A 13,634-nucleotide genomic window follows, 5' to 3' on the forward strand; every position below is an offset into this window, starting at 1 on the left:
TGATTTTTTTCTGTGTGCATTAACGAAAATTCTACGTTTAGTTCAACGCTATAATGGACAACTTTCAATACAATAACCACCTACGGTGTACATTTTTTTTTGTTTGATGGACAATAGCACCCGTTTTCCATTTATACGGGTTATTATACGGGTATTCCATGGATCTTTCCTACTACCAACTATTTTTTTGTCTATGGGTATCATCTCTATGCCAAGTTATGTTGATTTGGACGTTCGAGTAAAATGGTTTGATCCAGCGCTTTTAAGCTCAATTCTCTGCTGGAACTTCCAAAGTCAATCATGTTTAGTCACATTGTTTTGCTGCTCTACTACTTGTCCGTAATAATTTCCCAGGAGTACTTGGCCATCGAACTCACGCTCAAGGTGATCGAATCCATTGCGGATAATCATGGTGGACACTTTACCTGGTGGATCTACAACTTGGAAGCAGCGGATGATGGCTTCGTTACGGCCCTACTGGAAGCACCCCACATTCGAAACATACCTCGCCAGGTCTTGAGCACGACCAGTATGACTGTCGTTAATCCTCTCGAGCACGCTCCTTCGCTGATCGTGATTCGTTGTGTGGTTTGTGGTCCTCGAAATGACTGGGAGCATTTGAAGTATGCTAATGTATCGGTTGAAACTAGGATCTTGGTGGTTCATCAGTGCGAAGGTGACAAGCAGTTTGAGTGGATGTTTAGTTTGTTTGAAAAGTTAAAGCTGGTGAATACTGTATTTCTGGATTTGGAAGATAATATGATTGTTCATGCGATGGTTTTCAAGCGGGAACTGGTCGTGATCAGCAACTTTGAAGTACCTCCATCGGAGTTGTTTGTAGATCACGCACGGGACCTGTACGGTTACAGGATATCGGTTTCGATGTCAGATCCAAAGCCGGAGACGACGATCTTTAAAAAGTTTAAAAAAGTTATTGGTCGTGACTTTCAGTGGATAGAACAAACTGCGGATCATTTGAACGGATCGGTGGACATAAAAATCATCGATTGCTCGCGTCTCTCGACTGCAGAGTGTAGCTCCAAGAGGATGTATCAGTCGAATAAAAAGCAACACGACATCAGTCTGGATCCTTCGTATGCCACTCGAATGAAGTACTTTTTCATCGACGGTGTGGAGCCGGATCGATCGGTTATTATGGTTCCGGGTGGTCAAAGATTGACTCCACTCGAAGTGTTTATCGTGCCATTTCACTTGTATGTTTGGGTAATGCTGACTTTGCTAGTCATTGCTTGCTGGACACTTGTTTTGTACTACGCGAACACCTTTATTAACGACCCGATACTGGCTGCCCTGAGTGGAATCGAGAGGAGGAGTTTTCATCTTACTGGGAAGCCAGAGAAGATGCTCATTCTAATACTCTCAATACTATTTTTCATCATGCTCCAAGCATACGAGACCAAGATCATCGCCATGATGACCAGCTATCCGTACATGTCAGACCCTCGCGACCTGGAAGATCTCGAGCGTTTTGGGATCAAGGTCCGCCACATAGAAGGCAACTCCAAGTACACCTTCAGCAACAATGCCGAGCTGCAGAGTTTGATGCAAACTGTGACAACCCGTAACGTTTCGGAGATCTTCAAGTACGCGGTTATCGGGGAGGAAAACTTACTCAAGCTGATCATCAGTATTTCCAGACATATCTATAACCGCGATGGACGGTTCATCATACTGAAGGACTACCATCTGGGACTCGCCATCCGGCAGTACTACATGGCCCAGCGGAGTCCGCTGGCGAAGGAGTTCAAGCGCACTCAGCGGATCTTCTTCGAGGTTGGACTGAGCCGGTTCTGGATGGACCAGGTGATGCACATCTATCAGCTGCGCGCACGATTGGATGACTTTAAAGCTGGAGTACAACTGGAACGCTCCGAAGGCGATGGCAATCTTGGAATTGACGAAATGGCTCCGGCTTGGTACGTTATTTTGATTGGATGGCTCTGCAGTGCTGCAGTTTGCATCTTTGAGGTTATCTACAGCCGTATTAGTTACTGGAAGATTGATAATAAAATTTAAAAATTGTACACAATTCTTCAATCTTCATCGATCACTGACAAGATAAAAAAAAATGCCAAGCATATTTCCACAATCCCACGCGTTCCTCAAGCTACTCGAAACCAAACCACGCACTCACACATCTATCCATCGGTTCAACACTCCAGCGTGTGTAGAGTGTAAAATCAATTTGCTGTAAGCTCCAGGCATGGCAAATCCGCTCACCAGCGCCGACCGCCGCTGAGGCTATCATTTTGCCTACCCTCTGCTTGAATCCGAACCAGGGCAATACTTCGCTTGTTTGCACAGACAACACAGAACGATGACTGTGGTGACCACGAGTCTTGGTGGTGGCTCACCACGGTGACACTAACTCCTGATGCTGCTCCTATAGTTTGCAATGTTGTAGAGTCATTTTCGAGCGCTCTACACTCTGGATAGCTGCTGGAACACCGAGCTTCCGCCCAGGGAATTCAGTACGACGAGGACGGTATACGGTGATACCCGCGAATAGTGGGAATAGTTATGGCTACTTTCCCGCGGGCACCATCCGGAGTGGCTTCGGGACAGAAACGAGGATGATGACGAGGGCTTGTTTGTAGGGTAGCTGTGAAGAATAGTGGGACGGAGTTGGTCTGTAGTTCTGTGTAGCATTATGATGTTATGCTTATTTTGAATCAAATTATTATGAAAATGAGAAAATTTTGTTTTATTTGAAATTGATTGAAAATGTTAAAAACACGTCGATTTTTTTTAAATAATTTTCTGCAACACAAGAACAGTTGTCAGCTCAAACCCTGCCTAGACAACGCCGGAACTAGCGGTCATCCGATCCAGACCAGACCCAACAAGGGCTCTTAAAGTACTTCAGCGAAAGATAACTGAACCACTCAGTGGGAGGGTACAAGACTTAGGCGGTGACTGTCGAAATGTTTATACATATTTAATGCACTAGCACCACAAGTGTAGCGGGGGAAGGAACCTTAATGGAAATTCATCATTTGGCTTGGAGGTGCCGCTGCCAGGGCGCGAAAATCGTCTGCGCTAAGTGGGTTCGGAACAAGTCGAACGACGACCCACATGTACTCCGGTGGTAAGGTACGTGGATGGATTTTTGAGTGGTTTTATGTGGTGGTGGTTTTCATGGTTCATGCTTTTTCGATACGTGTACTCCTCTTAGCATGATGATTGTGTTCGGAGGGAAATTTCCGCCGGATCGATTCGCGTGATTGTACTTTTGGTTGCTCGTGAGAAATTCCCGGGAAATTTGGGGAAAATATGCACGAACATAAATTGGAGCTCAACGTTCTGGCAGCGTGATATTGACACCTCGTGGAATCAACCTTTCCCCCTTGATGCTTCTTTGTGCGAGGAGGGAGGGGAAATTTCTTCGGAAATGTGAGGTTCCGAGCTTGTTGTGATATTGATCCCAATCTTGATATGAAATGTTTGCTTTTCGTAAGACGTGGGAAATTATTTCAATCAAATGTGAAATTATTATTTTTTAAACAAATTTTGTAGAAATAAATCGATTATTATAACTTAAAAATCTCAAAAATTAGTTGTGACAAGTTTAACATATGGATAATTATCCGCCAACTCACACAGCAGTTGCCCCGACCCCTCTTCGATTTGTGTGAAACTTTGTCCCAAGGGGTAACTTTTGTCACGAATCCGAGGTCCGTTCTTTGATACCTCGTAACGGAGGGGTGTTTTTCAATAATTTGCAGCCTTAAATGGTGATGAGATAGAAATTTGGTGTCAAAGGTACTTTTATGTAAAATTAGAAGCGCGATTTAATGGCGTTCTCAGAATTCCGAAAAAACGTATTTGTCATCGAAAAAACACTAAAAAAGTTTTAAAAATTCTCCCATTTTCCGTTACTCGACTGTTAACAATTTTTGAAACATGTCATTTTATGGGAAATTTAATGTACTTTTCGAATCTACATTGACCCAGAAGGGAGTAACGGGAAATGGGAGAATTTTTAAAACTTTTAAAGTGTTTTTTCGATGAAAAATACGTTTTTTTTCGAAATTCTGAGTACGCCATTAAATTGGGCGTCTAATTTTACATAAAAGTACCTTTGACACCAAATTTCTATCTCATCACCATTTAAGGCTGCAAATTATTGAAAAACACCTCTTTTTTCGCATGTTCAAAAATAAAGGGGTGGTGCCACCCCTCCGTTACGAGGTATCAAAGAACGGTCCTCGGATTCGTGATCAGGGACATAAGTTACCCCTTAGGACAAAGTTTCACGCAAATCGAAGAGGCGACCTCTTTTCGATTTGAGTGAAACTTTGTCCTAAGGGGCAACTGCTGAGTGAGTTGGCGGAGAATTACCCGAATACTTTCACCGGAGATTCAGGAATTCCCGGGATTTTTTTTCTTGGGATGGGAAATTGGACACTCTAGTTCACAGAAAAAAATCATGGTAATATGTTTATGTTTATGTCAGAAAAAATGTGTAATTTTACTTCTGAAAATATGTAATTTTACCACTTTTCTGTTGTAATGTCGCTTTTTCAGTCTGAATTGAGGTAAAATTACATCATAAAAGAGGTAATATTCAACCTTTCAAAATTACACCTTCAAAATTTACACAATTTTTGTTTGTGTTTCCAAAAATCCAATTTTGTAGCATGATTCAAGAAATTTCAAAATTTACTTAGATAATTGTTCTACTCAAAACGCTGACCTGATGATATTTTTTATTTTTGTTTTTTTGAAATTTTGAAACTTAGTTTAGCTGTTCTAAGTGTAAAATTGTCCAAAGAATCCGACAATGCAGTCCAATTTCCGATTCGAACTTATTTACATTGAGAAATTGATGACACTTTGAGAGTATTTGAATGACCATAATCATCAATGTTTTCATGATTTTTTTTATTGCATTTTTGTTACAAGAAAACATGATCTAAAAACAAAACAAAAAAAAATTAAATTACAGATATATTTAGAAAGACAAAAAGTTAAAAATACTCAGAGGAAACTTAGAGAAACCAATCTTAAAGCAAACCAATTTTCCACCAAACCCACTGCCGACAAAATTGCAGTTTCAACAAAAGATCTTCTCCGACCCGTTCTTGAAACTAGGCTAAGACCCTTGGGGAGCAGGGCCTTTCACCGCAGCAACAAGAGGCTTTCCCACAAGAAAGCAGGAGGGAGAGAGGGATAGAAAATGATTTCCTTCTCGTGCCTCATTTTCCAAAACCAGACGCATCAACGTCGACAAATGCATGGTTAAGGTTGGGACAGAATAACGTCCCTCAAATGCTGACCTTTTTAAATGTTTTTTTTTGTTTATTTTTATTTAGAGGTTTGCCGAAATTTGAACAAAATATTCAAAAAGTTAGTAGGGGCAATTCTGTTCCCTCCTTAACCATTACAAAACCACAATTTTGTGCGCTTGTGATTGTCACAAAAGAGCGCCTTGCCGGTTCAACGCGAGGGCTTACTTTTGCGCTCCATTGACAAACCGGAAACAGGAAGACACAACGAAAAGCTTCTTCTTGCGAGGTGCTTAGTGTTGTAAGTGTGTGGGTTGCTTGTGAGTGCAATGTGGTAAACGATGGAAGGCTTCTGTTGTGTGATAGAGCACGTGCGGCAGAGTAAAATGTTTGTCGTCAGGGGTTTGAAGTAGGCACAGCTGAGATGCACAGGAAAGATGTTTTCACCGGGGAAATCTAAAGTATTTGCGGTTTGGCAGAAAGTTTTATGCGTTCTCGAAATGCATCGGAAAACATTGTGGTTTTGAAGCTTTGTTTGGTGACTCTAAAGGTATACTTATATTAAATTGCATTGAAATGTAATCATTATTTAAAAAACGTTTTAAAAATCAATCTAGAAAGTGCATTTAAACTTTTCTAAACAAACTAAGAACTTCCTTTTACAAAAAGCTCGTTACCGCCAATATGTAAATTAACACCTTCCAGGTCTCCACATTTCGACCTATAATCCCTTCCTAATCCAGGCTACAAATTTGCATATTACTTTGGCACCAGGGGAAAAGTCGGGAACCCCCGTCGTTAAAACTGCATCCGAAATCGCCAAAGTGGCTGCCAGTTGGCCTACCCAGTAGCAGCCAGTGCTGCCGGCCATGTGGCCTAGTTTTCGGGGAGCCCGTTTATTGCACGCCCTTGGAACAAAACTATCGTCGAGGAAATAAAAAATCGTTTTGCCTCTTGTTTTTCGAAGCCGTTTGGGTGTGGCGTCAATGGCGACAACGTGGTGGCCAAAAATGCTAGGCTGGCGATGGCCACTTTTAATCTAGATTGTACGCGCGGCCATCCGACCAGACTTTTGTGGTGCCAACGTAAAAGCTGAACTCGATGACGACGGCGAAAAGTGTGCCTGCCGTCAATGGTGGTGCTCGAAGAAGAAGGGGAAAAATAAACAAAAATGAAGGAAAAAAAATCTAGTGGGAAAAAATAAACTGGAAAATGCTGAATGAAATTTATTAATAGAGTCTTTCTTTGGCTTTATCGTACACCTTCGACTCGTAGTATGAATAGTAGAAACCACCAACTCTTTTTTATTCTTCATTCACCACCACACCAGGTCAAACCCCGTTGAACGACTTCTCAGCTAATTCATGAAAACTTCCGAGTCACGCGACTTGCGACAACAATGTTTACTATTTCTTCCTTCTGCTTCTACCTCTTTCTGGAAAATGTTTGTTGGAAGTGCTTGGGCTCTCGAAGGTGGTTGACTTTTCAACCGGAATGATAAAAGGGTTATGTAAGATCGGATTGACTTTTTGGCTTCAGAAAAAACAGAAAGCAACATCGATTTTGGGCTGAATTCTTTTAATTCACATAGTCAACCAAATTGACATAGATGGACGCATTTAAACCACTTTTAAATATAAATTGATTTTCACGATTTTAAGGTTGAAAGAAATAATAAATCAAACGTTTTTTTTGCTTTGGCAAGTTTATCAAGTTTTTATTTTTTGCCTTCCTCACATTACTGAGGAAAGGCTATAAAATCACTCGAAAAATGAACTTCCCAATTAGACCTCCTAGACCCACCTTCATGTATACCTATCGACTCAGAATTAAATTCTGAGCAAATGTCTGTGTGTGTGGTGGGATGTTGATCAAAAAATTGTCACTCGATTATCTCGACATTGGCTGAACCGATTTTGTCCGTTGGATAAGTAATCAAAAGACCTTTCCAACGCGACCAAAACATTGAAGATTTGACAACCCTATCATAAGTTGTAAGCACATAAGTGCCCAGAAATATGAAGATCTGACTACCCAATCTGATGGTATGAATAATAAGTCAAGTTGATAGAACACTGAAAAGTCCGCTCTTTTGTGTCTGCATTACCTTTTAAATGCGAGGAAGGCACCAACCACCTGAGGGTGGATTAAGTAACGTTTTTTTTATTACAACTGCTGCATAAAAATTGGCTGATTTAACTAAAAAGTTGGTAATTCCAGCTCTAATGACATGCGACAAAATAGCACGGTCTCGATGAAACAGAACTTAATTTTCAAATCTAGACTTTTTTTTAATAAGGTTCTTTAAACATATCAAACACAATTGTTTATAGGACCTTTCAAAAAAAAATCTAGAAATTCCGATATCTTTACATTATTGGTCCAATTTTAAATATCGAAAAATGAAACGTCCGTGACTTTTTGCGTTTTTTGTCGTAGTAAATACAGTCGACTCTCTGGCTGTCGATCTTCTCGATATCAATAATTCTCCATCTATCGATGAATTCTTCAGTCCCTTCAATCTGCATACTTCAATAATCTTCATTCCTCGATATTTTCCCTTGCTTGAAGGATCTCTTCCTCGACGGTCCCTTGGATTCTGTTTGCTTTAAAAATTTCTTCCGGTTGTCAATAATTTCACTTTCTCATGGCTTGCATAGACATTTTTCTTGGCGAAACGAAGCTTTGAAGGGTGTTTGACATAAGTTTGTTTTTGTTTGATGGACGTTGCCATGATTCTCTCCCATAGCTGGGTATCAAGAAAAAATTATTTTCAATCGAGTCTTCATTTTGCATCGTTCTGTAAACTGATGATTCTCTTCCTCGACGGTCCCTTGGATATTGACAACCAGAGAGTCGACTGTAATATCAAAATTTGGAATTTGAGACTATCATTTTAAAAAAGAGAATAATTTTTCATTTTATTGTAATCTTTTCTAATTTAATCTAACCACATTAAGTTCTTTTCAAATGTTTGCCTCAAATGTTATGAAAACAACTAATGCCGATACAAATACTTGACTTGACTTTGGCCAAAATCCGAAGTGAATTAACTTTACCTGGCTTGAAAATAATGTGTTAAATAGGCGTCGATAATACTGACTATTCTAATTGTGGGATAGCCTGCTTTTAGGCAATTCAGAAAAAATGGGAAATGAAAATAAGACTTGAAAAACAAACAACTGTTGAAAAAATATTTTTGCAATTCCGTCGTGAAACTACTTACTTTTCCTGTCATTCTTAAACGACGAAATAGCCTACTTTTCTGTACCAAAATTAACAGAATCGAATAGCAACACTTTTCAAAATAAATGCTTAAAAGTTCTACTTTTCAGCACTCAAATGGGTGCTGAAAAGTTGAAAAGCACTTGTTTCGAAAAGTAACACTTTTCAACATTTTTTTTATTTAAACGATTTATTGACAAAATACATGAAAATTTGACATAAAATTTCACTCAGTGTGTGTTTTTTGAATTGCAAAAAATGTTGTATGGAACTCGTTGCAAAACTTGATTTTTTCAGCACTCTTCGTATTTAACCAACTCGGTGAACCTCGTTGGATAAATGTACGGCACGTGCTGAAAAAATCCTCTTTTTGCAACTTGTTGCATAAATTACTATTTTGGAATCGTTTGGAATAGAAATGATTCGGTATTTGCTTTGAAAAATTTAGGATGTAAGAAAGATGTGTAGATATGCAAACCTTATTTTTTTTCTCCAAAATTGCCATCATTTTTTTCGATTGCGCTGTAAACGATTTCAAAATCGACAACAGTGTTGTCAAAATCGGGGAAGAAAATGTTGACGATTTTGAAAACTTTCAATGTTGACAAATTTGACAAAAAAAAAGTTACCGGATATATTCGTGTACAAACTTGAATTCATATATTTTTTTTAAAGTGTTATACAATTAGAATGACTGAATTCATGCCTTGAGCACTTTGTGATAGTTTTTGCTATCATTGTTCATTAAATTTGATTGAAATTAGAAATAGAAATCAACAGAAACATTTAACATAACATAAATTTGAACAAAAAAATCAGTCATAACGTGCTAAAGATGTTCCCCTTCACGACCCTTATTTTCGCAAAAAAATAAATAACGCCGTAACCAAAAACCGGAAATCCACGTGCCCACGTCACATCCGCTCGCTCCGTGTGCCGCCACTCATTTCGCGCCACTCAAGCAAATATTTACAGCAAGTGGGTGTGTAGGTAAAAAGTGAGGCGAACTGTGAAGAAGGCGCCGAGCCCCCGAAATTCAATTTCAAAGTTCTGAACGAGTGGAGTTTCCTTTTCTAGGCACCATCCATATGGTCAAAATAGCTGTGAAGAAGGGTGACTTGAGTTCTGTTTTGGAAGAATGTGTGACGCTTGACATTTAAATTCTATATGAGATTATTTGTAATTCACAGTGTTTAGCTTTAAAATTTATATTTTCATTTTTTTTTTGAAATTTTGAATTTTTACTAACAGGTTTTAATTAATTTAATTAAACTTTTTCAATTGCCAGATATTCAAAGTTTATTGAGTTGAAGGAAAGGCAAAAGTGTAAATATTGTTCAAAACTAGTTTAAATGAAATGAATTTCGTGTAGTCTGCAAAAAATGTGATCGTACATTAAAATTTTCTTTTCAGTTCCACCCCACATAACAGTAGATCATCAAATAGTGGGCGATAGTAAAATCGAAAGCTTCGCAAGTGATTTTACTCGGTTGTTATATTCTCTTCCCTTTTTTCTCGTCCGGTCCTCCTAACTTCTTTTCCGCTATCTGGAAGGTCGTGTGAGGCGGGAAATTCGCTATCAACAAAGTCAACGATGTGAACTTTTTCCCGCCACGACAAAATTGGGGACAGCAATATGGACGACATCGCGGGTGGCATGTGGTGACTCAGGCTGGTAGGAAAAGTTTTGTGACGTGCGTAATCAGCTGTCATACGAGATAGTACTCACGCGTGGAAAATTCGACGACGGTGTTTGTGTAAATTTTTTATTTGCTTTCTTTTTTTCTTTTTAATCATACTTCAATTTTTTTAATTTTAGACCCAATGCTGTCTTACTGTACATGTTTTGTATAAATTCCTGACAGATATCTGATGAGCCGCGAACTTGGAAGAGCTGTTAGGAAATGTCGCGACATTGGAATGAGTTACTTTCGAAGATATTTTGAAAAGACTGAGAACACTGTAATAGGAGGATTAAGTATCGATTGAAATTTAATGTTACGCAAGAATTTCTCTTTTATTATCAAATGATTTCAAAGAAGGTGGAATTGATACAATTGATTCTGTTTTGAACAACAACCACCCGGCTCTCTCCGGACAGATTTGCGCCTATTTGTAACCGGCTCCGTGATGGGAATCCCGGAAAACCCATCCACTTGACTGTTTGCAAGGTCATTCGCATACTACACAAAGGCAGGAGGAGTTTTCCCTGCCTTTCTTCCCCGACACGCTCCGGCACATCTCATTGGCCTCAAGTACGGCAAGCGAAGGGGTTGATTACATCCCATGGAGTAAAAATAGCCTCAAGATCAGGGCATCATCATATATTTCCCCGTACTTGCCATTCTCTTTGGCTGCCACAGTCGATGTCTCGGGATAATAACATAAATATAAATATATTACAATTCCAGTTGAGAGTGTTTCAGTCTCCCTCCTTCCATCTTCACCATGCTGATTTTCCCCGGGATGTTCTTTTGTTTGGGAGAAAAAAACGACGAATGGCTGCTTTCCATCGCTCCCATGGAAAGGCAGAAAATCGATAATGACTTGTGATCTGTGTTCGTCTTGTGGCGTTTCATCTTCCCAGCGAGAATTTCCTCGCAGATTTTCTGTCTGTAGATCATGGGGCAATTCTCGGAACGATTCCTGCGCGAGAGCTCGCGTCTGGACCTGGGAGAAAACCAATTTCTACACCGAACACGTTTTCCGAATCATCGCTTAATTAGCTTAATTTCCAAAAGTTCGTCCCTTGGAGCCATTCAATATCCGGCTTAATTAGAACAAATCGCGTTCGATATTTTCCCAACAAGTTTTGCCTAAGGTCATGCGACCTGAAAATGGTGCATGCTTTTTAAGAGGGAAATTCCTCTTTTTTACACAACATCAAACCAGCACACACGTAATGAGGTTTATTTGTCGTAATTTGTTTGGTCTCAAAATGACTCAAACGTGACCTGGCAGAGTTCGTTGCTTGAACACCAACTATGAGCTCACCAAGGGTGGACCTGATTGCACTTTGAACTAAGCTCCAAGGGGGAGTGACAAAATGGCTTCAAAAGTAAACAACATTGTTGGGCCTCCCCTTAATGTGTGCATCCAGCGTGGTTGGGCGTGTTTGTGAGAGCCAAATCATGACTAGTATGCAGATTGGAATGGACACGAAATGCTAATTAAAATTCAGAACATTTGGTGGGGGGTCGGGAACCCGGTCCATCTGGATGTGTTTATCGATTTGTGGACTGACTTTGTAATTGGTATACCACATTATCAAATTACACATGGGTAATTCTCCGCCAACTCACACAGCAGTTGCCCCGACCCCTCTTCGATTTGCGTGAAACTTTGTCCTAAGGGGTAACTTTTGTCCCTGATCACGAATCCGAGGTTCGTTTTTTGATATCTCGTGACGGAGGGGCGGTACGACCCCTTCCATTTTTGAACATGTGAAAAAAGAGGTGTTTTTCAATAATTTGCAGCCTGAAACGGTGATGAGATAGAAATTTGGTGTCAAAGGGACTTTTGTGTAAAATTAGACGCCCGATTTGATGGCGTACTCAGAATTCCGAAAAAACGTATTTTTCATCGAAAAAAACACTAAAAAAGTTTTAAAAATTCTCCCATTTTCCGTTACTCGACTGTAAAAATTTTTGGAACATGTCATTTTATGGGAAATTTAATGTACTTTTCGAATCTACATTGTCCCAGAAGGGTCATTTTTTCATTTAGAACAAAATTTTTCATTTTAAAATTTCGTGTTTTTTCTAACTTTGCAGGGTTATTTTTTAGAGTGTAACAATGTTCTACAAAGTTGTAGAGCAGACAATTACAAAAATTTTGATATATAGACATAAGGGGTTTGCTTATAAACATCACGAGTTATCGCGATTTTACGAAAAAAAGTTTTGAAAAAGTTACTTTTTGCGTTTCTCTTTGTTTCGTCGTCCGTGTCTTTCGCGGGTGACCATGAATGGCCATGATCGATGACGACCAACTTTTTCAAAACTTTTTTTCGTAAAATCGCGATAACTCGTGATGTTTATAAGCAAACCCCTTATGTCTATATATCAAAATTTTTGTAATTGTCTGCTCTACAACTTTGTAGAACATTGTTACACTCTAAAAAATAACCCTGCAAAGTTAGAAAAAACACGAAATTTTAAAATGAAAAATGTTGTTCTAAATGAAAAAATGACCCTTCTGGGACAATGTAGATTCGAAAAGTACATTAAATTTCCCATAAAATGACATGTTCCAAAAATTTTTACAGTCGAGTAACGGAAAATGGGAGAATTTTTAAAACTTTTTTAGTGTTTTTTTCGATAAAAAATACGTTTATTCGGAATTCTGAGTACGCCATCAAATCGGGCGTCTAATTTTACATAAAAGTCCCTTTGACACCAAATTTCTATCTCATCACCGTTTCAGGCTGCAAATTGTTGAAAAACACCTCTTTTTTCGCATGTTCAAAAATGGAAGGGGTCGTACCGCCCCTCCGTCACGAGATATCAAAAAACGGACCTCGGTTTCGTGATCAGGGGCAAAAGTTACCCCTTAGGACAAAGTTTCACGCAAATCGAAGAGGGGTCGGGGCAACTTTTCCCGATTTCGTGTGAGTTGGTAGAGAATTACCCACATATCAAACAGGCAAACCTCAAACTTTAAAAGTTTCTTTAATTCAATCTTTCAATCTTTCATTCTTTCTAGAATTTAATAGCGTCGGGCCGTATAATAATATGTGGTTTTCTGCAAATACTCCATCACCTTAAGATTTGAGTGATAACAAATAAATAATATTTGGGATTTTGAACTAAAACTTTTTTTTAAATTTGTATCCCTTTTGCGACCTTAATGCCTTTGCACACCTTGGTATCCTTATTACTCAACGCACCACGATGACACAAACAACTGTGTGTTTTTTGGTTCTGCAAGTCCCAGCTAGCATCCAAAACCGCCTAGCCTTCGATTACGCTCTCAAAGTGATCCGAACGGTAGCAGAGCGCCACATAGGATTCTTCAACTGCTGGATCAACGGACAACTTCCTCCTTTCCCTACGCCAAACTCAAGACCTTCAAACGCTTCCCAAGCGGATCATGACCTCCACCGTATACGCCGATATATATAGTATACATGAATTAAAGATATATCGGTACCGCAAAATT

General features: G+C 39.3%; 1 protein-coding gene across 1 annotated transcript; it reads left to right on the plus strand.

The window, feature by feature from the left end:
* The first annotated feature begins 300 nt into the window (after nt 1-300).
* Nucleotides 301-2,037, plus strand: LOC120413879 (uncharacterized). Its single transcript, XM_039574852.2, has one exon. The coding sequence runs from the start codon at nt 301-303 to the stop codon at nt 2,035-2,037; it is 1,737 nt and encodes a 578-aa protein (XP_039430786.2).
* Nucleotides 2,038-13,634: the final 11,597 nt, after the last annotated feature.

Source organism: Culex pipiens, unplaced genomic scaffold (genome assembly GCF_016801865.2).
Source record: "Culex pipiens pallens isolate TS unplaced genomic scaffold, TS_CPP_V2 Cpp_Un0012, whole genome shotgun sequence".
Lineage (NCBI taxonomy): Eukaryota > Metazoa > Arthropoda > Insecta > Diptera > Culicidae > Culex > Culex pipiens.